The sequence below is a fragment of the Terrapene carolina genome, unplaced genomic scaffold, assembly GCF_002925995.2.
Source record: "Terrapene carolina triunguis isolate 2854851 unplaced genomic scaffold, T_m_triunguis-2.0 Scaffold84, whole genome shotgun sequence".
NCBI classification, from domain to species: Eukaryota; Metazoa; Chordata; order Testudines; family Emydidae; genus Terrapene; species Terrapene triunguis.
The window spans coordinates 28,816,274-28,842,725 of NW_020664435.1; the positions used below are offsets into that span (position 1 = coordinate 28,816,274).

The 26,452-nt window shown below is 39.3% G+C and overlaps 1 protein-coding gene across 1 annotated transcript in view; it reads right to left on the reverse strand.

Annotated features, from left to right (window-relative positions):
* The window catches only part of DYNC1I1 (dynein cytoplasmic 1 intermediate chain 1), a 234,361-nt gene that overhangs the window by 100,032 nt on the left and 107,877 nt on the right, over positions 1-26,452 (reverse strand). Inside the window, exons 6-7 of the mRNA XM_024212904.1 lie at positions 13,593-13,682; positions 1,713-1,875 (exon numbers count right to left, since the gene is read on the reverse strand). Coding sequence (XP_024068672.1) covers positions 1,713-1,875; positions 13,593-13,682 — 253 coding nt within the window. The remainder of the gene's footprint in view (positions 1-1,712; positions 1,876-13,592; positions 13,683-26,452) is intronic.

Below are 26,452 nucleotides of genomic sequence, written 5' to 3' on the forward strand. Positions count from 1 at the left end.
TGCTGCACCACCGACCAGACTTTTGGCCTATTAAAAACTCCCAGATTGCTTTAAATAGTCACCGGGAGATTGAGGCCGATTCCGGTAGACTCCTGGCCAAATCAGGAGGGTTGGCAACCCTAATGTCATGGAAGCCCCATGGTAGCCTGGTAAGGAGCACTAATACTTCTCAGAAGACAACCTCCAAACCCATTTTGTGTGGAAAGATGGACTCTGCACCAGCTCCAAATAGAACAGCACAAAAAGGAGCAAGCCTTGTGGAAGGGGCACTGGATTTATGCTTATAAAGATTCAGTGGCTGGGCAGCTCCACAGACGGGCAGTTGCTATTATTCCAACCCACAGGCTAGAACAGCAGCAGAAGCCCTGTGGTCTGCCTGCGGGCTGGCAGTTGAGAAGTAGATTCCATCACCCCTAACCCCACTTAGGTTTGGCTCTGTGAGGAGAAGGGTGGATTCAACGGATTAGGCTGTTCAAAGTTGTGTCTTCATGATTCTTCTTGAACTTTAGACAAAGAAACTCTTGCTTTAATTTAAAGATATTTAATTATTGTGATCTTGCATTTACATAGCGCCTTTCAGCTACATGGATCCAAATACTTCACAGATTGTATTAACTGGCTGTATAAACTCTGTGTAGAGGAATCACAGGAACCTCTGGGGTGAACTGCAGCTGTTCAGTAGTGGGCAGTACATGAAGAATACTGTATCCAATTAAAACTGCGGGGGGGGGGGAATTTTAGAGCTTGTCCACACAAAGACTTAGTGCGTGCGAAACTAGGGTATGAATCTACAGTTCTCTAGCCTGCCACTCAGTATCCGGCTGGGTGGACCCTGCTACCACACACTAAATGTTCCGTAGTACACTTTGCCGTGTACACTTTGCACCACAGAACTTTTAGTGCACCACAGCAGGGTCCACATGGCCAGTTAGTGCACAGCAGGCTAGTGTGTTGTAGATTCACGGCTTGTCACACACTCACTGACCATGTAGACAAGCCCTCATTTAGGCAGAATGCAATTACTCCAGGTGGAAACTAGCTAAGATTTCAGAACTAACACCCTACCCTTGAAATGTATAATGACATATTAATGAACACAGGTGATCAAGACCTTGATTTTTTTTATATTATCTGAAAGATAGTGCTATAATAAAGAAGAATCATAATGAAGAAGTTGTCCTGAAGATTCCTCTTGATGATCTAGTCAGTAGCTCAGTTGCAAAGAGCCAGATTTTTAAAGTAGTAAGGAACATTAGGGGATTTTCAACTCCAATAGAAGTTAGGCTCCTAGTCACTTTTGAAGATACCATGAGCCTTTCCACATCTTTAGGTGCCTAACTACCCATAAAAATCTGGTCCAAAGTTTAAAAAGGAGTATGAAATGACAAATAATAATCAGAGGGAAAAATCATTTTTCCCCAGTATTTTCCTTGTTTTCATCAAAATTTGAAATGTTTTCAAAATATTGAAATTCAAAAAATTTAGACTAGCTCTAATAAGAATTTTAAAAGAAATCAGTGCAATCAACCATGAAGCTATTTTACAAAATAATTCAGTATAACACACTGATTATAGACTTTCAAACGTATCAACCTCTGAGGTTTAATCGTCTCTCGCTGTACAGTATTCTGTTTTTTTAAAGATGCACCTTTATCAGCTTTTCTTCAATATACATTAGAGTGGGGTGTTATTTAAAAAAATAAAAAACTGACCCATCTTTCTCTTCTACATCTCTGCCACTGTAGTCAAAGAATATGTCTGAATCTTCAGCCAAAGCTCGCTCAATTACACGTATTGTTCGGTCGAAAAATATCAGGAATTCTTCTGAATGGAGAATCTGTTGTTTTTCTTCCTCTGTCAATTCTCTAGGAGGAGCTTGCAAAGTACAAAAACATTGTTAAGAATATGACAGCTGAGACCTTGCCAAATGAATCAAAGTCTTCAGTAAAAAGGAACTTTTTATATGAAAGCTCATTGCAGTACTGACAGGAATAAATCATTGCTTTACATTTAAAATCATTACTAAGAATTATTTTAAATGTATCAAAATGTACTCCTGTATTCACAGAATGTGGCATTTATGCAGAAGAGATCCTATATCTTGCATATTTATTATTCTGAAGAAGAAAATACTTAAGACCCAAAATTAAATAAACCCTTGGTTCATATTTCAGGAAATAGTTCTGACTGACATTAATTGCCATACTAAACTTGAAAAAGCATAACACTTATATAACAGAGGACCTGTCTTAAATGCCCTTTTAAAGCAGATAACTTTTTATGGCTAAAATAAAATAATCTTCTTAACTTGGTAAAAGTTATACTACAGTTCATTGTATTAAAAGCGCTGCTGGGATTTCACGTCAGATAATATTTCTGTTCTGTTCTTTCATTTTCTTCCTGGTGTAACTGGTAAATTTTGTTCCTGTTTTGGATAGTTTGTGAGGCAATGAAATAAATAGCTAAAATTCCCTTCGCATGTTAACAGTGAAGCAAAATCTAAAAAACAAACCAATTCTATTTTCTTTAAAAAAAATTATTATTTGTAAAAGAACTTTAAAACCAGAGTGGACGGACTTACAGTACAAGTCCCTGCTCACTGACACCATCAAAAGCTACAGAGAATGAAAATCTTTTACAGGCATAATATTTTTTTGAGCCAGATTCTGACATTCGATTAAAAATATGATTAACCCTTAGAAAACTAGACATTTTCCAAATGAATGACCATTGGAAGAAATATGACTACTTATATGTAAGTTCGGAAGAATTAGATTTTTATTGGTTAATGCTGACAAACATCCATTTCCCTGTAGGCACACAAATTGACAAAATAATATTTCCATCAATAATAATCAAAATTTACAGTTAGGCAAAGTAAGAAAGTTGCTGCTAGAGAAATTATTACAGTTTCATTTAAGGCTATTTACTTTGTATATTTTTACATGTGATGTTGACAATTTGTGTTTTAACAATTATAAAACTAACTTTTTGATTCTCATTATCTACTGTCATCAAATAATTATTGTCTGATCCTCCCCATTGTCTGATCCCCCCATAATGTTCTGCAGCTCTGAAAATTTAAATTGATAAAATTCTTAAAAAAATGCTTAAAAATATACATTGATATTATCAAAAATTAAGGATTGAATTTTGCCAAGCCTACTTACACGAGATGGGGATTTTTAGCATTGCACACTTAATTTTGTCAGTTTGTGTGATCACAGCATATGCTTATATTTATTTATAATCAGTGGCTAACGTATATGATACCTATGTTATACATCTCCAAGGTTCATCACACTTTGCTACACTACATCCTGATCCTTAGAGGTGCAGAGCTCCTGCAACTCCCATTGACTTCAACTGGAATTGTGGGTGCTCAGAACCTCTGAATACCTAGCCCTTAGATTGGCTTATAGCCCTGAGTAGGTGAAGGTGCCTCCCAGAGCTCTCCAGTGCACAAGGGAGCACACCTATTGCTACACCCCTTCACAATATACTCCCCTTTATGATGGTGGCCAGCTCTGTTGCTGGTGGAGAAGAGGGGTGGGGCCATGGCCTCATCTCTTCACTGTACCTTGTGGGATTGTGCAATTGTAGATGGAACTTGCTAGGGTGATGGTGGGGGCACAAGTGAGGGAAGGCTCTTTGTGCCCTGCTCTTCACACTGTGTACTCACTCAAGGGCCACCCACAAGCAGGTCATATATAACGATCCTATTACAAAGGATATGGGCCAGATCCTTCAGTTTACACTAACTGGGCCCAAATTCTGAAACGGACATTTTCAATATATTCCACCAGTTAAAAAACACTCCTTACAAGATGCACTGAGTTTACTTTCCTCATAGGGTTTAATAACCTGTTCACAAACTATAACTTGAGCGTGGATATAAGGAGAAAAGGAAATTGAGAAGTTCTTAGAGTTCCAAAGCTAAATTCTGCTTTCAGTTTATACCAGCCAATTCCAGTGATTTGTAATGCATTGCATGCTATCTCAATAATCTTATAAATCAAACACAGTAAACTGAATAGCTGTCTTTACCAATATGCCGTTTTAAACGATTAATCTTTGTTTTAGTTATATTAGCTACCTTGGGAAAAAGGTGCAGTATCTACCTTTGGAAAATGCCACAGGTGTCATTGAATTTACAACAAATTAATCCTGCCAATGGACCAAATTCCCAGCTGGTGAAGCTCTAATGACTTCAGTGCAGAAAAGAATTTGGCCCAACATTTGTAAATAGGCTTGCAAACAACATATCGTACAAGAATCAACAGCTAACGAAGTGTTTTTCGAAAACTACAGATTCCAACCGGTACTGATTAATAGCTGAATCAAAGGTCTTCTATGTTTGAACTGATTGTTCAGATTTTAATTGAAGTATTTATTTTTGAAAAATATCTCACAGTCTCTCCAGGTCTTACTTGGTTAAATAGCAACAGCCCAAAGGTTAATTCAATATACTTGAATTTACCTTGTATCTCTGAGAACACCTCGAGAGCACTGATATTAAACTGTAACTTCATACCTTGGTGTACCCTAACACTTAATGAAACTCAAAATGACAGAGTTCAAAGCTACACTTCGAAACTATGTTCCACTTGCTGAGCTGTAGTATATAGGATTTTTGTTTCAAATACCAGATTGACACAGCTGTGCACACCCTTTTTGACATTTTCCCCTCAGTAGCTTTATGTTGGGTTTTGGCCTTAGAAGGCTTGGCACCATGCTGCACCGAAGAGGACACAGGAAACCACATTTGCGCTCAGATACATGGATTCATTCAGGTAGCATGGAGGTAGCAAAAGCAGAATATTTATCTATGATTCTTATATAGCCCCCAGCACTGTAGAACCTGAACACTTTGCAACCTTCACTGTGTTTATCGTCACAAAACCCCTGTGAGATAAGGAAATACTATTATCTCCATTTTACAGATGCGGAACTGAAGCACAGAGAGACATGACTTGCCCAAGGTCTGTGGCAAAACAGGAAACCGAACCTGGGTTTCTCAAGTACCAGACTAGTGCCCTAACCACTAGACACCCTTCTCTCTCTTACTAATGTTTGTCCTTTATAAGTCTGTCCTCCTCATCATAATTGCTCTACATGTTTAAACTGCAGGGCCAGTTCAGATAGTGCGGCCAAATATGCAGCAAGTCACGGGGGCCCATCTTACCCCATAAAGGCTGAAATATTAGTGTGGTGTTTTCTGCTCATGTTCCAGTGGCATATGACTTGGAATATGAGCAGCACTCTGAAAACGAGAGCTCTGAATGACCTGGAAAAAGTCAGTGCAAGGAGAGGCACCAAATGTGATTCTGACCTTCCTTGATGGTACGAGAGAGGAAAGAACACCTGGGACCTGAGCCCTACGCGGGACTATTTTTTAATCCCGCCCCCGTCCCACCCTGCAATGCCCACTCCCAATGGCTCCCGCATTGTTTCTTTCACTTTTATCCCACTTCCACCCGCAAAAACCTTAGATTCCGCAAAAACCGCAAGAGACACAGATTCCCCTGCTACCAAAATAAAAAAAAAAAAAAATGGTTAATATATATATATATATATATACACACACACAGACAGAATTTAGAAGCAATTTTTACCACTTAAAGAATAAAACAAATATTGCTTTAACCATGTAAAAAAATTAGGGCTGTCAAACAATTAAAAAAATAATCATAATTAATCATGAGATTAAAAAAAATAGTTGCAATGAATTGCAGCTTTAATCACACAGTTGAACAATAATAGAATACCAATTTAAATTTATTATAAATATTTCTGGATATTTTTCTACATTTTCAAATATATTGATTTCAATTACAACACAGAATACAAAGTGTACAGTGCTCACTTTATATTATTATTTCTATTACAAGTTTTTGCACTGTAAAAAAGATTTTAAAAATAGTGCAATCTACAAGTCAAAGCATGAAGGGGCATATGAATATTTAGTGTATCTGGCATGTGAATACTTGCATGCCGGCTATAACAGTTCCATGCGAATGCCTGTTCTCACTTTCAGATAACATTTTAAATAAGAAGCGGGCAGCATTATCTCCCATAAATGTAAACGATCTTGTTTGTCTTAGTGATTGCCTGAACAAGAAGTAGGACTGAGTGGTCTTGTAGGCTCTAAAGTTTTATATTGTTTTGTTTTTGAGTGCAAAGATTGTGCAAAAAAAATCTACATTTGTAAGTTGCACTTTCACAATAAAGAGATTGCACTATAGTACTTGTATGAGGTGAATTGAAAATTTTTCTTTCTTTTGTTTATCTTTTTTACAGTGCAAATATTTGTAATAAAAATAATAATATTAAGTGAGCACTGTGCACTTTGTATTCTGTGTTGTAACTGAAATCAACATATTTGAAAATGTAGAAAAACATCCAAAGATATTTATAATAAATTTAAATGGGTATTCTATTATTGTTTAACAGTGAGATTAAAATTGTGATTAATTACAATTTTTTTTTAAATCTAGTTAATTTGTTTTGCACTGATCACTTGAGTTAACTATGATTGACAGCCCTAAAAAACATTTTAACTCCTGGTATAATAGACATCAAACCTCTTTCTATCCCTTGCTTAAATTTAAGTGTTAAAACCTTTATTTAAAAAAAAGAAAAACTTGCTTTACTTTGCTGAAATTCTATTTATGACAAACTGATGAGAGGTTTAGTGTTTTTCCGCAAATTACTGCAGTCTGGTTTATTTGCCCGCCCAGTCCTGCCTGCCACAAAGTACATTTTACCTGCTCCCGCTATTATGGCAGCAGGTCCTGTGAGACCCACAGGATCCCAGTCTTGTGGCAGGGCTCCACCTGGGACCCCTCCTAACAGAGACTTTCGACTTCCCCTTTGACGAGGGCAACATACTGCCCACCCCAATATAGGCAATAGTCTGCTCAGTAACAAAGAACTCATTATTCCACACTACAGACCATGCCATCTACTGCCCAGCTAATCCAAGCTAACATGGGAGCCTATTAAATGGCTACACACTAGGGTTGCTTGAACTGGTCTAAGCTTTAACTTTGAAAGGCAAATTCTCTGCACAGCATCTGGTCCATAGACAGACTGGGGACGAGGAAGATGCACGGGGTGTGGGCAAAATCCTACCCCCAGGAAACAGAGCAGCTGAGTAGTTAGTATCTGTAGCCTCTGTTGAACCTCCATGATCCAATCCCTCTGTCTCCCCCAAGCCAGACACCTCCCTCCCACTATGCACTGTGATATTAGTGGTCCCTGTGGAGTTCCAAGCCAGGTAGGGGGTATACACATCCCCTTCATGGCCTTCCTATGCAGTGAAACTATTACCACGGCAGGAGAACAGTATGTCGGTAAGTGCATTAGATGGGAGCATTGCATGTAAGAAAGGAACAACTGGCAAAAAGTACATGTTGACCTACTGTAGCATCCACTACTGAATAGTAATTAGCACTAAATGAACTCATGTGGAGAGGAAGCCTGTAATGAGACAACATCCCAACCTCACCAAAGAACTGCTTTCCCAGCATCACAGACAACAAGCACGACGATACAGTGAAAAGGTATAAAAGGAGAGAAAATTAATGTGAAGGCAAATGGCAAACTAATTTTAAACTGCTCCAAATGATTAAAACTATCAGGAAATATAAATTCTTTAGTTGGGCATTTGCCAGCTATATATGCCCCTTCCCCCTCCACAAAAAAATCAGCAGAAGGGAGAAAGGAAAAAAATAAACAGCTTGAAAACTCCAGGGTGTTCATGGGCAATGAAGACATGAATGGCTGCAGTTTTGCCTCAGCAAAATCTCCCTCTTAGCTAGCGATCATCTGTGTGAAGCCAACAGCCTATTAAACCCTCTTCAGTATCAGAAACACCTTGGCTAATGTTTGTACGACATAAACAAGCTTACCTCATTTTTCTTACTGACACACCAGATGCCCCAGGCAATATTAAGCTTCATATTTTAACCTTATTTTCTTGTTTCATTCGGCTGCCTCTGAAGTTTTATTTGAGGCGAGCTCTGCTTACAAGAATGTTAATATCATTACTTTTTCTAATGCAAAACACTTCTGCAACTCGTGACAAATACAAGTATAAGAGGAAAACTGAAACACACATGGTTGCTCTTTTTAATATGAAGATTTTTCCACCCATTTATCTTTCAGAGCTACTTCCATTTCCCTCCAGATCCTTATCCCTGTATGACCATTACCTTGAATAAAATAAAAAGGTTCTATGTAATTTTCCGCAATTTTTTCCCCTTCTGGCAGCTTCCAGATACTTTGATCTCAGCTTTCAAGAGACACACAAATTTCTTCTGAGGAAACTAAGAGAAGCCTAAGTGGCTGATCAAAGTATTTTTTTTCCCCAGAGGCCTTGTTCACCTGGATGTGCCCACAGCATCTTCACAAATTATATCTGACAATGCAATATTGGACTTCAAATTTATTTACTAAAAAACAAACAAAATATATATATAAACAAAATATATACATAAAAACAAAATATATATATAATTTTCATACCACTTTGATGTTTAACACAGGTTAAACAATACGATATTTAGTTTACCAGCATCAAGTGAGTATATATGCTGATTCGCTGGAATTTAATAAAGATAGTTGTAAACAATGTGGACCAAATTCTGCTCTCCTTTAAAATGAGGCAACCCCATTTACTTTGTACTGAACTGGCTAATGTGTATGTGCACCACTGTCTTCTACTGGACAGAACCAACATAGCTAAATAATGCATAGGCCCTATACTGCTGATTGCTAACAGATTCTTCTAGCATCTTATTAGATAGAAAGAGGTTCTATCCCCACTTTGACCGTGAAGTTTTGATGGGCCGTAGCATGATGCATAATGACAACCAGGAAATCCTAGGGGGCCATGAATTTATTATAACTTCAATGGGGTTGTATCATGTAACCGTAAGTAGAATTTTGGCCTGATGTCTCTGGAGCTGTGTGGGATCGCAACAAAAGTCAATAAACTCTCTGTATACATTTTAAAATATCATTTTTAAAAATATAGACAGACTATTTCAGAGGAGAAAATATGATGTGCATCCAGAAACCACAATGAAATATATTCTACACTGAACCAAACGTCTTTTAAAAAACTAAAAAAAATTGAATGAGATGTGAAGGCAACAATTATTTAACATGTAGCTATGAAAATTAATGGCATTTTATCACCTGAATTAAAATGATCCCTGAAGATTTCATTTTGCAGCATCTTGAGTCTTTTCTCCACAAATTTTAAACTGATGTGTGTGGACATAACAGAAAAAAATGTACTTTGTCTACATAGGAACTCTCTTATAAATTTAGGAACGGACCTCACAAAGGGTCCAGTCTTGTTCCCTCCAGATGGGAGCAAAATTGAGTTAAATATAAACCAATAGTTTTGATGACAATATAAGTGAGAGGCTAATCCTGCAAACCCTTAATCAGTCAGGGCCTGATTCTTTTCCCACTGGAGTCAAAGGGAGTTTATAAACATATAGAAGAAAATCTACATTTAAATAAGTGCAAAGGAATATGAAATAGTTTCCTGCAGCCTAGCCCATTATGAAAGTCTGACTAAGTTACTAGCATCTATTCAAAAATAAACCTGTTAAAAAAAGAAGAAGAATGAAACAGGAAGCAGCCTCATTGTGAGAGCATAGTTACAACCAGAGATAGCACAGCTCTTCTTAGTTCTGTACTTCTTTTGGGGGTGTGGGTGGGGGGCATGGTGTAAATCCATGCAACCTTTAGATTTGTTCGCTAACAAGAGCTGTGAAAATCTTCCACATAATCTTGTAAGGTGCTGAGCAAACCCTGGCAGAACATGCCCTCATATCCCATTGATGGGCCATGCCCTATTGTTTTTCCTGTGTTTCTGGCTACGGTTCTGTTGTTTGTCTTGATAGGGGCCATCAGGCTGCATTTCCAGTAAGATTTATTGTTCAAATGCAAGCCCCCTGTATTACACAACTGCTGATTATATCAGCGGAGATGTTGAAGCATTTTCAGGTATTCTGAATACTCCTTACAAGCTTCTTATTTAATTTCTCTATTTCTGGTTATGATTATTTTTCTCCAGTTATCTAACAAATTAGTTAAAGTCAATGAACTTTTCCTCTAAGGGTCTGTGTGATCAACTGTCAAAAGCCAGGACCTTTTAAAGTTAAGGGCTCTCTGTCCACAGCAGGGTGTCTCAGGCTCTTTTTGAACTTGTCTTCTGTTGCTTCTAGACACAAGGGGCCTGATTCTGCAAACGTAAAGATTGACTTTGATGAATTGCCTGAGTAAGGAAAGCAAGATTAGGTCCACCAATGTTTAAACACAGTGCAGAGGTGCTATATAAATGTGATTTTTTAATTTTATTTTATTGAAGTTCCTTTCAGAACATTCCATTGAAGACGATAAAATGTGGATTATTTACCTATAATTACTTTTGACCCTCTTCCACAGAAAATAAATGGATAAATAAATAAATGTTTGAGTCCTTAAGTAAATGAATACTTAAGCACACATCAGTGACTCAATTAGATAGACCTTCAAAACTATTATTGAGCCTGCTGAGTTAGAGCCCGTCTTTAGTAAAAATCTCTGGTGAATTTTTTTTTTTTTAAAGGGTCATGGCAGGCAGGATATATGGTGAATAATACTTTGGCCATTTTGATTTTAGCCACAAATGGATTCTTTTATCACAATGACAATTAAATATTCAAATAGGACATGATCCAGAAGTTATAAGAACATAAGAACGGCTATACTGGATCAGACCAATGGTCTATCTAGCTTCGTATCCTGTCTTGCAACAGAGGCCAATGCCAGATGTGTCAGAGGGAATGAACAGAACAGTTCAATTTTTGAGTGTTCCATCCCCTGTCATCCTGTCAGAGGTTTAGGGACATCCAGAACATGGGGTTGCATCCCTATCTTGGCTAATAGCCATTGATGGACCTATCCTCCATGAATTTATCTAATTCTTTTTTGAACCAAGTTATAATTTTGGCCTCCACAGCGTCCCCTGGCAATGAGTTCCGTAGGTTGACCATGCATTGTGATTGATTTGATCCGATTATTTACAACATGTACTGGACTGGGATTCAGGAGATCTGAGTTCATTTCCCAGCCCAGACACCAACTTCCTGTGTGACCTTGGGCAACTCAGTCTCTATATGCCTCAGTTCCCAATCTGTAAAATGAGCATAACAGTACTTTCTTTCTCCTGTCCTTTATCTGTCTTGTCTATTTAGGCCCTGATCCTGCAATTTAAATGCACAATTGGACTGTGGCTCCCATGAGAAGCCTCACTGACTTCAAAACAGATAAAAGGTTAGAGGCCAAACACAATCCTTGCCCTGAACAGCTGACAGACAGTCCAAAGCCCTGATTTTGCAATTTAAATGCTCGGGGGACTGCTGCGCCTATGCAGAGGCCTGTTGATGTCGATGGAGCGCCACACAGATGCAGCATTCCTCCTACACACTGTAAATTGCAGGACTGGGGCCTTACATTAGAAGCTCTATAGGGCAAGGACTGTCTCTTACCAAGTGAATGGCAGGCAGAGTGATGGGACCTGGGAATAGCAGCCACAGTCTCTGTATGCCAGTTGTGTGTTGTGAGAAGCATTGGGGCCAATGGATCCTCACAGAGGTAGATCCCTGCCTGCCCCCAGTGTGATCTTCTGTGGAAGCTTGTATGGGGCCAGTGCGGTAGCCCTCTCCATGATGAATAGAAAGGCATAGACACCTTTGTGCTGCCACTCTGTTCTTGGTGCCTCAGTGCAGTCCTTATGCGAGGTGTAAGTGGTGCATACAGCACTGAGCTGGCCCGCTATACTGTGGATGAATTTTAGCCTTTGTTGTCACTATGAAACAGATCCAGATCCTGAACACACTTATGCATGTGACTAATCCCATTGAAGCCAATGGCACTACTCCTGTGGGTAAAATTAAGCACACGCACATACTCGGGCACCTATAATCCATAAAGAAGAACTCCAATTTCCTTTGGAAAATACCTGAAACTCTGAGAAAGTATGTCACTATTGTCTTGCTGGCTTAGAGGAAAATGAAACATAACAGGGTCAATCTATTTTTTTTTTTAAACTGAACCCATTTTTGAGTTATACACATGAAAAAATTGTCTGTCTCCCTTTCTCCCCCTCATGATTCTTACACTTTACACTCCTATAACTCTCACAAGCCCAAGCTGATTTTGTTTTCAATCTGCTAAAAAAAAAAAAGTGTTCCCTGAGCTGAAACCAAATTTCAGCCCAGAGCAAATTTTTACGGCTGGGTTATAAATCCCTGAAAAACAGGATTCATAATGGAAGTGCTGACACAGCCTTAACTACTATATAGCAGTGTGAATGGCGCCACTATAATATCTATTAGAGATTCTTTAAAAAGTTTGCAAAATATTGTCTTGCCTTGCAGAAAAAAAGAAGCCAGAGTACTTAATGCCAACATAAACATGCTTTTAACCCATTATGTGCTAATTTGCAGAAAAGCCATTAATTCTGAATAAGGCTCACAGAGTGCAGCACCGGCAGGAAATGTTCTTCTAAACTCCTGTTTGACTTGTAACATGGTTTTAATCACTTCCATGAAACACAAAAGATGGCTTCAGACTCTGAGTTTTGCTCAGAGCACGAGAAGGGGGATTGCATTAGAGAGGCAAACGGGATCGTTTAGGGTTGAAAAGAGAGAGAAATAGACCAAACATCATTTGATTCACAGCATTTAATGCTCATCATCGGCATGCTGCTATTTTACCTCTGCCACCACAAGTCAAGTTCATTTACTGTCCAGCAAGAGTGAATTAATTCATGGAGTTTTAGCACCCCCATAAGACTACGTCATTTGCAGCAGCTACCGTGCTCTATTTTGAATTCTGCGGTGTGAGTGTCACAAAGCCCATTGCCACCAAAACTTTACACATTGATTGCTCACATGAGATTTGGCCTCTGCTAGTCAAGGAAGGAAGTCAGTGGCAATATGAAACACTTCCACTAGACTAACCTATAACAAAGAACTAGATGATGTTAGTGATGGCATTCATTCAGATATAATAACATAGGTACAAAAAGGGCTCACTTGCAAGTATGTGGAAAACTAAAATAAATAGATATTTTTAGGACTCTAGGTTTTTTTTCCTTCTGTTCACATCCGTCCACTGTCTCTCTTCCTCCTAGACCTAGATTCCAAATATAAGCATTGGGATTCCCTTTATGTGGCAATCGAATGGAAAGTCCATGACTCAACATACACTGAACACTTTCCATGGTATGCAGCAACTTGCAGAGAATTCCTGATATAATGCAGGAAAATTGTCTGAACAGCATCTTTTGCTTATGCTCCAAGACTGTCGGGTCCATTAGCTGGGTTCTCCAGATACAGCTTCCTTCTGCATCATATTTCTTCTATGTCACTAATCTAGATCTGAGTAAATGGAACTATTTATTGTTTTCAAATTTCTTGGGCTGCTACTTGGGACTACTGCCAATAGTAAGCAGTACACATGATAACCATTTGCAGGATGGAGCACTTAAAAATGATAACAAAATCCTTTCTTCTAACACATACCTTCTTTCACCTCGTGTTTCTGTTCTTGATTTTCCATCTCTGAGTCATTCCGTGCTTTGGGTTCCACAATCTCATCATCATCTTCATCCTCTAGAAAAAAGAAATAAAGAATTGTAACATTCCGTTTCAGGGGGGAGAGGTTCCTTTTGGACAACTTGTAGCCATTGAACCTGTTAGTAAGTAAATAAATTACCTACAAATGTCCTTCTCAGAAAGTTCTCGAAAGTCAGAAAGACAATATTCTAGCATAAAGCACCTGCTACTGTCACTCCCTGTGGCAACTTTCCATCTCAAATGTTTTAAGAATGGCTCTCTGACCTCCGAGACAATTTCTTGGCTGGCATAGGAATAGATGCAAACACGTTTTAGCCTGGCAGCAATTCCACAAGTGGAACACCTGTTATCCAGACACCGCATTTCCAATTCAATTCTCACCAGATTAATTTGTCTTTTGACCTACCAGAAAGGGTTAAATAGAAGTCTGACCTCAGGTCAGATGCCAGTGGCAAGCAAACAAGCATAGTACAGTTCTGAAAAGTCATCACCATCAGATGGAAGAACATAGCAACCAAAAGTGGCATTTGGAGTTTAAGAACGGTTCTTGCATTAATATGAATTTAATGAATGCTTAAAATTGACACATGTCAGTTACTAATGCCAGATGTTTTACTGCCCTTTTCTGACCTATGCAAATCTTTCTCTCTCTCTCTGTACCCCTCCCTCATTCATATATTCCCCTTTTTCCTGGAAGGGCAAAACTGTTAATTCTTTTCATTATGTTTGTCTGAAGTTATAAGGGATGTGATTGTTCAGACCAATGCTCAGTGCTCTGGAGATTACAAGAATGCAACTTGCACCCAAAAGCTCTAAAAGCAATCCAAACTTCACCAAAGGGTGAGCTCTGTCTTGTTCCCAGCAAAAGCAATGCAATGCATTCCCCAGTTGACAGGTGCTGCAGAAAGCAAGGCACACTCCTGGAAAAGTGACTGTGGTGTACAGAAAAAGAGGCATAATCAAGACAAAGTAGTCTGCACTGCATGACTTTGTTCCATACACACAAATTGGGGCCTAGATATTGTGGTGCCTTATAAATGCAATAAATTTGAAAGGCTAAGAACAGTCAATGTGGAACAGGGATCTAAGGTAACCATGAAAAGCCATACATGAGCTACTGGGCTATAGTAAATATCATGTGGGAATGATTTGGGAGAAGGGCATTGGTCTCCACAGTTGCACAAAGCACGATAATTGAGCATCATCACAATATTGGAGTCTTTCTTTACATGGGAGAATGCATAGTGTGTATTCTGATTTCCTGTACCTTTTGACCTGTGTCATATATACCTACGGCATAGCAGTCCTCCGTGAGAGTGCTGTGGTTCTTTTTCAACTCTGCCATCAGTCTGCCTATTGCTATATGGCTCTCTATTGTGTGGCACTTCTACGGACATGCTCATTGGATCCCTGACCTGATGATGTACCTGTAGATGCGGCAATTGTGGTGTCCAGCAATTCTAACACCAGCGTGTTAACATAGGGCCTGGAAGCAGGATTATGGTGTGTCATGCTTATCAAACTGCGTCGTTACTGGCACTTTCTTCTAATGCAGCTGGCTAGAGTCAGTCCTTGCTTCTGGGTAAGATGTCAGTGCTACAGGCTGTGTTCAGCCAACAGTGATGCACAGTTGTACTGGGTTTCAACAGCATAATGGGCAGCAGACCATTCACACCATTTCGCCTGCCCAGGAACCTTTCTCTGATGCCTATGGAATGTCTCATTACCTGAGCCCAGGCTGGTTACTAGCTGATGTCACAGGCACAGCAAGTGGGGTAGCCAGGCACTGCAAAGAAACACCACAGCATTGCTGGGTCCATTGTTTACTCTTGTCTGGGCATGGGATCCATCAGTAACTCGCACCCACTGCCATAAGTCATAGGAGGGGACAGGAGAGGACTTTCAGACAGGAGGAGACAACAGCGTATTCCCACACATACACGCCGTCAGCCTGTGGTGGAAGAGAAGCAGGAGCTGGCACTGCAGCCAGCTGGGGAGCACACAAGAAGCTCCAACCCCCTCCAGATTTTCAGGCCTGACTGGGGGGGAAGTCCCTCTGATTGGTTGCTTTCCCCCAATGCCCCTCGTCCTGCGGGAGAGCAGCCAATCAGAGCTGCTGAAAGACGCAGGCAAGCTCCATCCTCCTCCCCCCAGGAGCCATGCTCACAGGAGGGAGGACAAGGGATGAGGGAACAGACAGAGCTCAGCAGCTCAGATAAGTTCTGCTCCTCCCTCCACCTTGTGAGCAATAGAACAGGACGGTCCCTCTGCCCCTCCCCCTACACCTACAACACCCAGCCTGGAAGGGAAAAAGGGAACCACGCAGCAATCCCCCCAGGCCTAGGAGGGGGCAATGAAGACCCCTGGCACGCCAGGGGAGCAGAGGTGAGGCAGGGGGTGTAGAATTGATGTGAGCTGGTGAGAGCAGAGTTGGGGGGGCAGAATTAATTGCTGGGCGGGGGAAGAGCTCCTGCCATGGCGGCCAAAATTACCTTAATAAATTTGGCAACTCTAATTGTCACATACACTGTGGGTGGGCAGGGAGAATTCAAATATTAGAAGATAAAAAAATATAATTTAAAAACGCATATTTGGGGGGTTAATTCAGGATTTTTGAAACTTTGGGGTTGGCAATACTGATACACACATGCAGATACACGCCTATATGGTCTAAATGTAATATTGCCTCACGGTTTTACTGCAAGTCTTGCAATACTTTGGTGTTTTTCTTTAAAGCCCCAGCTCCCATTGTCAAATGATTACACAAGAACCTCCGCTTTCATTGTTTTAAATAGGGGAGTGTCTCTCCCTCATGTTTGCGGAGAAAAGCTTCAAACATTCACCTTAAAGGCTCAAATCCCAGAAGGCAAAAAACCCACCACCCCAACCATATTTATTATTTTGCAAAATCTCATGATTTTTAGACCCAGCTCATGATCTTTTGGGGCCTGACTCATTATGCTTGAACAGTTGGGGTCAGCAATGCAGTGAAAATAGGATATGGAATTGTGGGCAACTTTCAGGATGAGAGGAGCCAAACTCATTTATGGAGCCAGCTCCTTACCCCTCCCATTGTGGGCTCCACATGACTCTGCCCACCAGCCTCTCCCTGTGGGGAAACGCAGGCTTGACTATTGGATGCAGGAGTGGAATTCTACTTTGGCATTTTTTGAAGTAGATTTTTCCACTGCTTGTTCCCCTCCCCCGCCCTTTGGGAATGATCTGTGAACCAAGAAAAAACATGTATAAATGAGCAGAAGATGACATGTATGCACTATTTCCTAAAGTATACGTATGCAAAATTAATACTGGGAGTACTGTTTCTACATCTGCACACAAAAAGCTTTCTTTCTTAATGCAAGTCCTTTTATGTAATAAATGCTGTTTCTTTAGATTCAATTTCAGAAAGAAAAATAACCAAATATTTTTACAATATGTGAAATGCTTCTTCTAAGAAAAATTGAAAATTTCTGTTTACAGACACATGTCAGTATATTAATTTTGCTTGAGTGGGAGTCTGAAGGGCGTACAATAAATTACACATAGGGTATACACACACACACTCAAACAAACCTACATTTAGGGCTTGTCTACACTACGCAGCTTTTAGCGACAAGGCTGTATCGACACAGCCTTGTCGCTAAAAGTCGGCATGTGTGAACGTTCTCTGTCGGTATTTTGTCGGCACTTTTGCTGACAAAATACTTCCAGCCCTGCGAGCGGCGTTAGCTTTGTTGGCAGGAGAGCACTCCTGCCGACAAAGCCGCATTCACATTGCCACTTGCGTCGGCAAAACTTTTGTCTTTCGCGGGGGGGATTTTTTAAGTATCCAAAAGACAAAAGTTTTGTCGACAACGTCACAGTGTAGACAAGCCCTAAGAGAATGTTAAGGTTGCAAAGCTAAATACTAAAAAGAAGGGAAACGCCAGAATTAAGATTGTCTGTGGAATATTAATTCAGCCCCCTTATGCATATGCATTATGGCATAATTCTGGAATTTCTTAACTTTTGAGTGTTTGGCCTCATTTTTTGGTTGCCCAACATGAGACTCCTGGGCTCAGAATTGCAGAAGCACTAAGAGCTCACAGCTGCAGCTGAGGTCAATTGGAGCTGTGCTCTGAACTTACAAAATACAATAAAAATGCTATATACCCTGAAAACCTAACTGGTTCAAGTTGGGCACCCAAGATTAGTGGACTTTTCTGACAAATTTGGCCTTACTGCTTTGTGTTTCCCTCCCCCAGCTGTATAATGGGGATAACACTAATAATACCTTCACCTCACAGGGGTGATATAAAGATAAATTATTATTTAAAGTTTGTGAAGCACTCAGATACTATGGTGACGAGTGCCATAGAACCAAACACCCAGGAGAAGATAAAAGAGTTTGTATTCAGTGCAGGGTTTGGCTAATGTATTAAATAAGGCCTGACACCACACATTGAATTAAGAGGATAAAAACGCATTCACTGAATGATATGGGAGTTCTCTGGGAAAAATAGTAGGTGATTATGTCATTATTTATTATTTATTTGTATTACTGTGATGCCTAGAAGCCCGTCACGGACTGGGACCCCATTGTGTTAGGTGCTGTACAAACACAGAACAAAAAGACAGTCCCTTCCCACAATGCATACTCAAAAGGGGGCTGAATTATGGGTGCACAAGCAAACTTACTTCTGGCATTCCTACCTTTGCTTGGCTTTGCATCCTTAACATTCTCCTTAGATTGTTCTTTTGGATGTTCGGATACACACTCATTCATATAGTTTAGAATAGTGGTTTGAAACTGAACTTACATAAAAACATCGGCAAGTTTTGAGTCCATTTTCCTGTATTTTTCTAAGCAGTGACAAAGGTAATATTAATGTTACACTTTTCTTATTGGAAAGTTTGTGGCTGTCTATATTCTGACTAAATTTTAAAACCAAGAAAAAGTGCATGCAAATAGGAACCATTTTGCAACCCACAAACCCTCTCTCTTTTGTCAGGGCTATTCAATGGCCCTTTGCCATTCAAGCTGAGTCTTGATCCAGCATATTGGTAATAGAGCTCTTTGTATAACTTGATTTTGAGTTATCACTGTGACTCTCTAAAACTGGATAAACTACTGATCTAAAAATAGTATTTGTAAGTAATTCTCAGTATGTTTTGAGGCATTCATTGAAAAATAAGGGACCATCACCTCTCTCTCTCTCTCTCTCTCTGTTGATCAAAACAATACCTCTAATTTTCTCCAGGGACTATGTAGCCTTGTGGATAAACTGTGCCTTGCATTTCAAAGGGAAAGAGTTGAAGGTGACACTTTTACTGTCTTTTTCTATCAGTGAAATAAGAGATTAAATTGTTTTTAGTACCTTTCTATAGCAATACCTGTCCTCAGAACTATCTGATCTGAAATATTCCAGGCCAAATTTTTCCAGAAGGGAGGTGGATACTCCCCATATCAAAAGTGTGTATACAGGCTCACCCACATTTGAACACATAACTGCTACCACTGCACATACAAACAGGTAGTTAGGGCTGAAACTCACCTAAGAGCAAGGGACTCAGGGGAAGCCCTGGGGACCACTTCAGACCCACTTTAGCTCTCTACAAAAGGTTGGATATAGAGGAGAGGGCCACTTGGGGAAGGGTCATCCCATGCCTGCCCCAAATAGGCCCACAGAGAAGGAGCCATTGCGGATGAATCTGTGGAAGGACTAACGGATCCATGCTTATGACAAATCCAGTGACCCATTGGATAGGGCATAGAGGGGCAATGGTCTCTACTGAAGCCAGCAGTAGTAATAATAGTAAATATTTATATTATGGTAGTGCCCAAAGGCTCAGTCAGGATTGGGGCCCTACTGTCTGGGCCCCAGAAAAGAAACAATCCCCTGCCCAGAGGGATAGGCTGGAATAGCAGTCCCACCTGCAGGCTGGGAGTATGAATTCCACCCCACTCTGATGGAGTCCCCGGGCAAAGCCCTATCACTTGAGTTTTATGTGGCAATAGCTGAATTTCTCCATAGGTGCCCAGCTATTTGTTACTCTGTTGGAATATGCAATGGCAGTAAGTATGCATGCACATGCAGGTGGGCCCATGCGTTGTGAACACAAGTGGGCTTCTGCCTTTCAAAGTGGGCTTCTGCCCTGTATGCTATATGTTTTGAAAAATAACTTTTCAACAGTATAAACATGTATAGTCTGCTCCTCCATTCACACTACTGTAAATCAGGAGTAACTCCACCGAAGCCCCTGGTATAAAACCCATGGAAGTGAAATCACAATCAGAACCCTGATGTGTATGAAAGAAGCCATATTAGAAAAGAGTTAGTGCTAGTAATAATACCTAGCTGTCACACAGCGCTTTTCATCCCTAGATCTCAAAGCACTATAGAAAGGAGGCCAGTGTCATTATTCCCAGTTTTCAGATGCAAAAACTGAGGCACAGAGAAGGGAAGTTACTTGCCCAGTGTCACCCAACAGGCCAGTATCAAAGCCACGAATAGAACCCAGGTCTTCTGAGTAGCAGGGCAGCATTCACTAGGCCACACAGCCTCTCATTGTAAATGTAACATTTCTCATTGTCAGTGATTCTGTTACCTGTTGCGGTTAAACAAGATGTTCTGCCATTTAGACAACGGAACCAGACCAGGGATTGGTTGACGTAGTTAGTGGCTTGACAAAGTTAGACCTAACAAGCTCTTCCTCCCCAGTTCAGAGCTCTGTGACTCGATGAGGGAGACTGTTAGACCTAACTGCACCTTGCTGGATTTAAGCCTAGACTACTCCTTTCTAACATGGCACTTTGGATAGATCCCCTGGCCCTGGTTTTCAGCTGGGCACCATCTGGCCTCCACTTTGACATCCACAAACAACTGTGCTCATAGTTTCACACTCACAAGAAACTTAGGGGGGAAGTGGTAACACTTAGACATATGACTACCTCTTGGAAATAGGTAGTTAGAATGTCCAGGTGTCACCAAGTCCTCCAACAGTTCACTGAGGGCACAACATTAAAGGCTGTCCCAGAAAATTAGGCCCCACATCTATATATGGCTGAACTATTTATTATCTATCTGGGCTAAAGGGTTTTGAATCATTATTTTATTTAGTTTTACAGCATGAAAAAGCATAGTAGGCACATTCAGGACAAATAGAAAGAAAATGTTTCCTGGCTCAAAGAGTTTATAATCTAATTTTAATCTAATGTAATCACATATAAGATTACATATAAGAAGACGTTTGTTTATGTTTTATTTCTTGAGGTGTGTGTTTCTCACGTTAGACTGTCTAATTTTTGAATGTTTGCCTTTGAGTATGTGGTTTCTGTTTCTATGCAGTTAGCAGTGTTACTGCTCAAATAGTTTACCAAGCAGCTAAATATTTTGTAAAGATTTATGTAAAGCAAAGCTCCTGCCTACTGATATATGCACCACCGATTCAACAGCAGGCAGCATGCCCCCCTGCATTGCTCCCTTAGGTATGGGATTTACACCTCCACAGACCTGCACCTTTGAGACTAGTTAAGAAGTCACAACTCCTGTGTATTGTTTTCTGTATCAAGAGCTATGCTGAAATTACACTGACAGCACAATTTTTAATTCTGTGTAGTTACAAATGATCCCTTTATTAATAACATGCCTTTAAAATAACAATTTATTCACATCAAAATAATATATTTTACTCTATGAGTCACACTGTGCCTATGAGAATCCGGTAAGTTATTATACAGAGTCTTTGATATAAAGAATCAGCTGTATATATGGCATGTCTAACTCTAACAAATCCAAGTGTCTTCACACACACTTGATACTAGCAATTGTGAAATACCAGAAATAGTTGCATAATTATTATACTTATGACTGTACAAAATAATTTTGCTGTTACTAATGTGAATGAATTACAAACAGAGCAAGCTAGGAAAAATGAATCTTGTGTTTATATTGACATAAGTCTGGATCTGAAACAAGTTGGATATTGCGGGTAGATACATGGGGGGGAGCATAACCATTATCTTTCCTTTTAGATTATATTACTTGCATCATTAGCAAAATATGCAACAAATATTCAAACATATGCTTTTGTATTATGATTGCCTGATGTTGTATATGTTTGAAAAACTATCATTTGAAATCTGGCTTGATGTCATTTCTCCTATGGCATGAAAGAGCAATTTATATTTTGGAAATAAGTCCAGTTTCCCACTTTCATCAGGCAGTTCTTTGAAATAAGCAGGGAATTAATTCATCTGTGGATTTTGTTTGTTAAATGGGATGTGAGATCAGATGTACAGTGGGTACACTTTAGTCATCACAGATGGAAATAGTCTTGTGTGCCGGCAAACCTTGGCAGTAGGAAAAGTCTACTGAAATGTATTCTGGTTAGCCAAAGTGCAGAATAACGTCCACTGCTTAGAACTAGAAAAACAGAGGTGAACAATTCTTTGCCTAAATATTTGCTGAATTAAATAAATTCAAGATCAGAATTTCATGGAATGATTTCTGAACTTTTCAAGTGAAAAAATGAATTAAACATAGAGGACCTTATGTTGCAAATGCTTATGCACATGAGTGACTTCATGCATGTAAGTAAATCCCTATTCACATGCATGAAGTTACTTATATGCATGTTCGCAGGGTCAGAACCATATTAAGAAGTGCAGAATCATTTTCTTTCTTGAATTCCATCAAAGACTGTGCTACAGTAAGCCAAACAGGCTCCAACCACATCAACTTGTCCTTATAACACAATACAGAGAACCATTGCTTTTTTCATGGCATTAAGCCCATAACACAAAAAGGGACGAGAAGGAAAAAAATGCTAAATAGGAGGAAAAGATGCCAGAAAATATTATATCACAACAGTACGTAAAGGACTGGGAATAGAAGTGTGGGTCATTAGAAGTTGGCTTTACTCAGAGCACCTAGGACAGAGGAAACGATGGGTTAAACTAGCACCTCATTGAATATCTGGCTCCATGGAACTGCTTTAGCGTTGGGAAGGGGGGAGGTGGATTTGTGTTTTCATGGTGGCTTCATATTTACTGAGGGATAAAACCTTCCATGTTGGCTAGCCTTGACTGTTTGAAAAATAAAAAGACATCTGATTCCATTCATTCTAACTATAGTTCTCTAGGAGCACAAATGAATGACAGAACCACAAGAACCAATGAGCTAGAACCATTAAGTTCCATGGTGAATGTTTTTGGAAAAGTGCCTGTCTTTTACATGAGAGAGCAAAACAGCTTCAGATTGCAAAAACACAGGTTGTGTGAATCAAATTACTTTTAGTGGAGTCAAATAGGTGCTCCTGAATCTTCGACAAATATTTTTATTTTATTATAAAGTAATAATGATAATGCTTAGTATTTATATAACATGCTCGTCCTCAGGATCTCAATGCATTTTACCCAAGTATTAATGAATTTAGCCTAACAGCATCCCTGTTAAGTAGGTGAGTATTATTATCCCTATTTAATATATGTACCAATATGAGACACAGATATTGACTTCCTGTTTCTTGCAACATAAAAACTTAATGATTTGTTCCTCTGCCTAGTGCTAAAAAGAACCACCCATGCCCTTCCTTTTTCTTATGTAATGACAGTCCTGGCAAAGGTTTGTTAGTATAGCACAGGAAGTCTGTGGTAGAGCCAGGAATTACACCCAGATCTCCTGAGACACAGTCCAGTGCCTCAACCATCTTTCCTCCAGTGAAAAGATGTTTATACTTAAATAAACATGCATTTCACATGTATAAGAAGCACTGGAGTCTGATTGGCTAACAAGGGTATTCATGTTTCTATGACATACTATGCCTACAATACATGCCATATTGGTTCTATACCTATTTATAAAATTTTTGCTGCAATTTTCTGTAGTTCTGTCTTAATTTAAGTACCCCAGCAGTGAATTTTACTCAACATTTCTCTGAAAGACTCTCCATAAAGGTTACTGTATAAAGTTACTCCTGGAGTACGGTTTCCCATATCCATCTCTTGGTTTAAGGTTTCACTGCTGAGCTCCAGCTCCATGCCCCCTCCTGATTTTGTGTTTGCAGTTGGCTCTGTTTCTGGTGCAGTCGGCCACTGCACTAGGAAGGCAGACCTTATTTTTCCATCTTATGACAAATGATAGACTATCACAGCCAAATGGCAAGGAAATGCCTCAGAATATTTGTTTGTTTTTTCCCTCTGGAATCTCATAAAGTCCCATATTTGGCTAAACTACCCTCCTAACTGCCCCAGCTGCAAGTCTTTGCATTGGTTCAAATATTAGATTCGGAGCCTCACAATATAATAATTTCTCTACTAATTAAAATGGAAGGCTGCCTGTGATTCTTAAGGGAAGCATTTGTTTAACCCAAGAAACTGATTTTCCAGTTACTTGGCCTGAGTACAGTTTTCAGTTGTGGTCAGAGTCTCAAAATTCAAAGTGTCCCTTGTTTTTAGTTTCTGGTCGGTCTAGACAAGACATGGTTCTTTTTCTCTTCTCTCAGGCGGTTGAAATGTTGAGTTGGTTAAAAGCCTTTCAATCCCCAGAGAATGAAATTGCACAGAACCCCACTAGAGACATAACTTTCTCTCCCCCCACTGATTCCTCCCACTCTCTCTTCCAAACTGATGTGCAATTCTATTGTGTTTTGAAATATTCCACTTTGAAGATGCAATGTAGGAAGAAAAGAGAGAGACTTTTAATTTTCTTTGGCACGATTGGTCCTTCAAATAAAATGCCGTAATGGAGCAAAGCTAAATGGCAAAACCCCTAAAGCAGCATTTACAGACTTCAAACTGACTACGACCAGGAAGCACAATTGTAAAGAATCCTGGTTGTTCTGATGATATAACATAATTCCTCGCAGTGTTTCACAGAGGAAAAGAGAGAGAAAGCATTTTCTACAGACTGAGATATTTCCATGGAGGAAGATGGAATAGTTTAAGTCATGCAGTTTTTCACAATATGTAAAAACTTGGAATAAGTTATCCTCACTAATGCTACTGTGCTACTGAAAATACCATTTAGAATAAATAAATAGGGTTGTCAAACGATTAAAAAATCGTGATTAATCGTAGTTTTAATCACACTGTTAATAATAGAATACAATTTATTTAAATATTTTTGGATGTTTTCTACATTTTCAAATAGATTGATTTCAATTACAACACTGAATAGGAGTTTCAGAGTGGTAGCCGTGTTAGTCTGTATCAGCAAAAAGAATGAGGAGTACTTGTGGCACCTTAGAGACTAACAAATTTATTTGGGCATAGGCTTTCATGGGCTAAAGCCCACTTCATTGGCTGCATGCAGTGGAAAACACAGTAGGAAGATATATATACACAGAGAACATGAAAAAATGGGTGTTACCATACCAACTATAACGAGACTAATAAATTAAGGTGGGCTATTATCAATAGGAGAAAAAAAAATTTGTAGTGATAATCAGGATGGCCCATTTCCAACAGTTGACAAGAAGGTGTGAGTAACAGTAGGGGGAAAATAGCATGGGGAAATAGATTTTACTTTGTGTAATGACCCATCCACTCCCAGTCTTTATTCAAGCCTAATTTAATGGTGTCCAGTTTGCAAATTAATTCCAATTCTGCAGTTTCTCATTGGAGTCTGTTTTTGAAGTTTTTTTGTTGGAGAATTGCGTTAGTCTTTAAGGTGCCACAAGTACTCCTCGTTCTTTTTACTGAATACAAGGTGTACAGTGATCATTTATAGATGAACTAGATAAATTCATGGAGGATAGGTCCACCAATGGCTTTTAGCCAGGATGGTCAGGGATGCAAAACCATGCTCTGAAGTGTCCCTAACCTCTGTTTGCCAGAAGCTGGGAATGGGTGACAGGGGATGGATCACTTGATGATTGCTTATTCTGTTCATTCCCTCTGAAGCACCTGGCATTGGCCACTGTCAGAAGACAGGTTACTGAGCTAGATGGACCTTCGGTCTGACCCAGTATGGCCCATTCTTATGTTCTTATTATTTTTGATTACTAATATTTGCACTGTAAAAAAGATAAACAAAAGAAATAGTATTTTTCAGTTCACCTCATACAAGTACTGTAGTGCAATCTCTTTATTTTGAAAGTGCAACTTACAAATGTAGAATTGGTTTTTTTTACATAACTGCACTCAAAAATAAAACAATGTAAAACTTTAGAGCCTACACGTCCACTCAGGCCTACTTCTTTTTCAGCCAATTGCTAAGACAAACAAGTTTATTTACATTTACGGGAGATAATGCTACCCGCTTCTTATTTACAGTGTTACCTGAAATTGAGAACCGGCATTCACATAGCACTTTTGTAGCCAGCATTGCAAGGTATTTACATGCTAGATATGCTAAAGTCAATATATTTGAAAATGTAGAAAAACATCCAAAATATTTATAATAAATTTAAATTGGTATTCTATTATTGTTTAACAGTGTGATTAAAACTGTGATGAATTGTGATTAATTTTTTTAAGGGAGTTAATTTGTTTTGAGTTAATTGCTTGAGTTAAGCGCGATTAATTGACAGCCTTAGAAATAATTTGAGAGGATTCTAACTCTGGGAAGGGACACAGAGTCATGTGGAAAGTTTAGTAGAGTGGGCTTGTTAAAGTCATTTTCAAATGCTCAAATAATAAAAAATACTATTAAATCACAAAAATATAAGTGTTAATGATAAACAGCTACCAATATATATGACACTAGTTGTAAATGAAAAACAAAAGTTGCTCTCACATATTAAAAATCCTACACCCAATAATATTGTCTGAGAGAAAAGGTGGGTGAGGTAATATCTTTTATTGTACCAACTTCTGTTTGTGA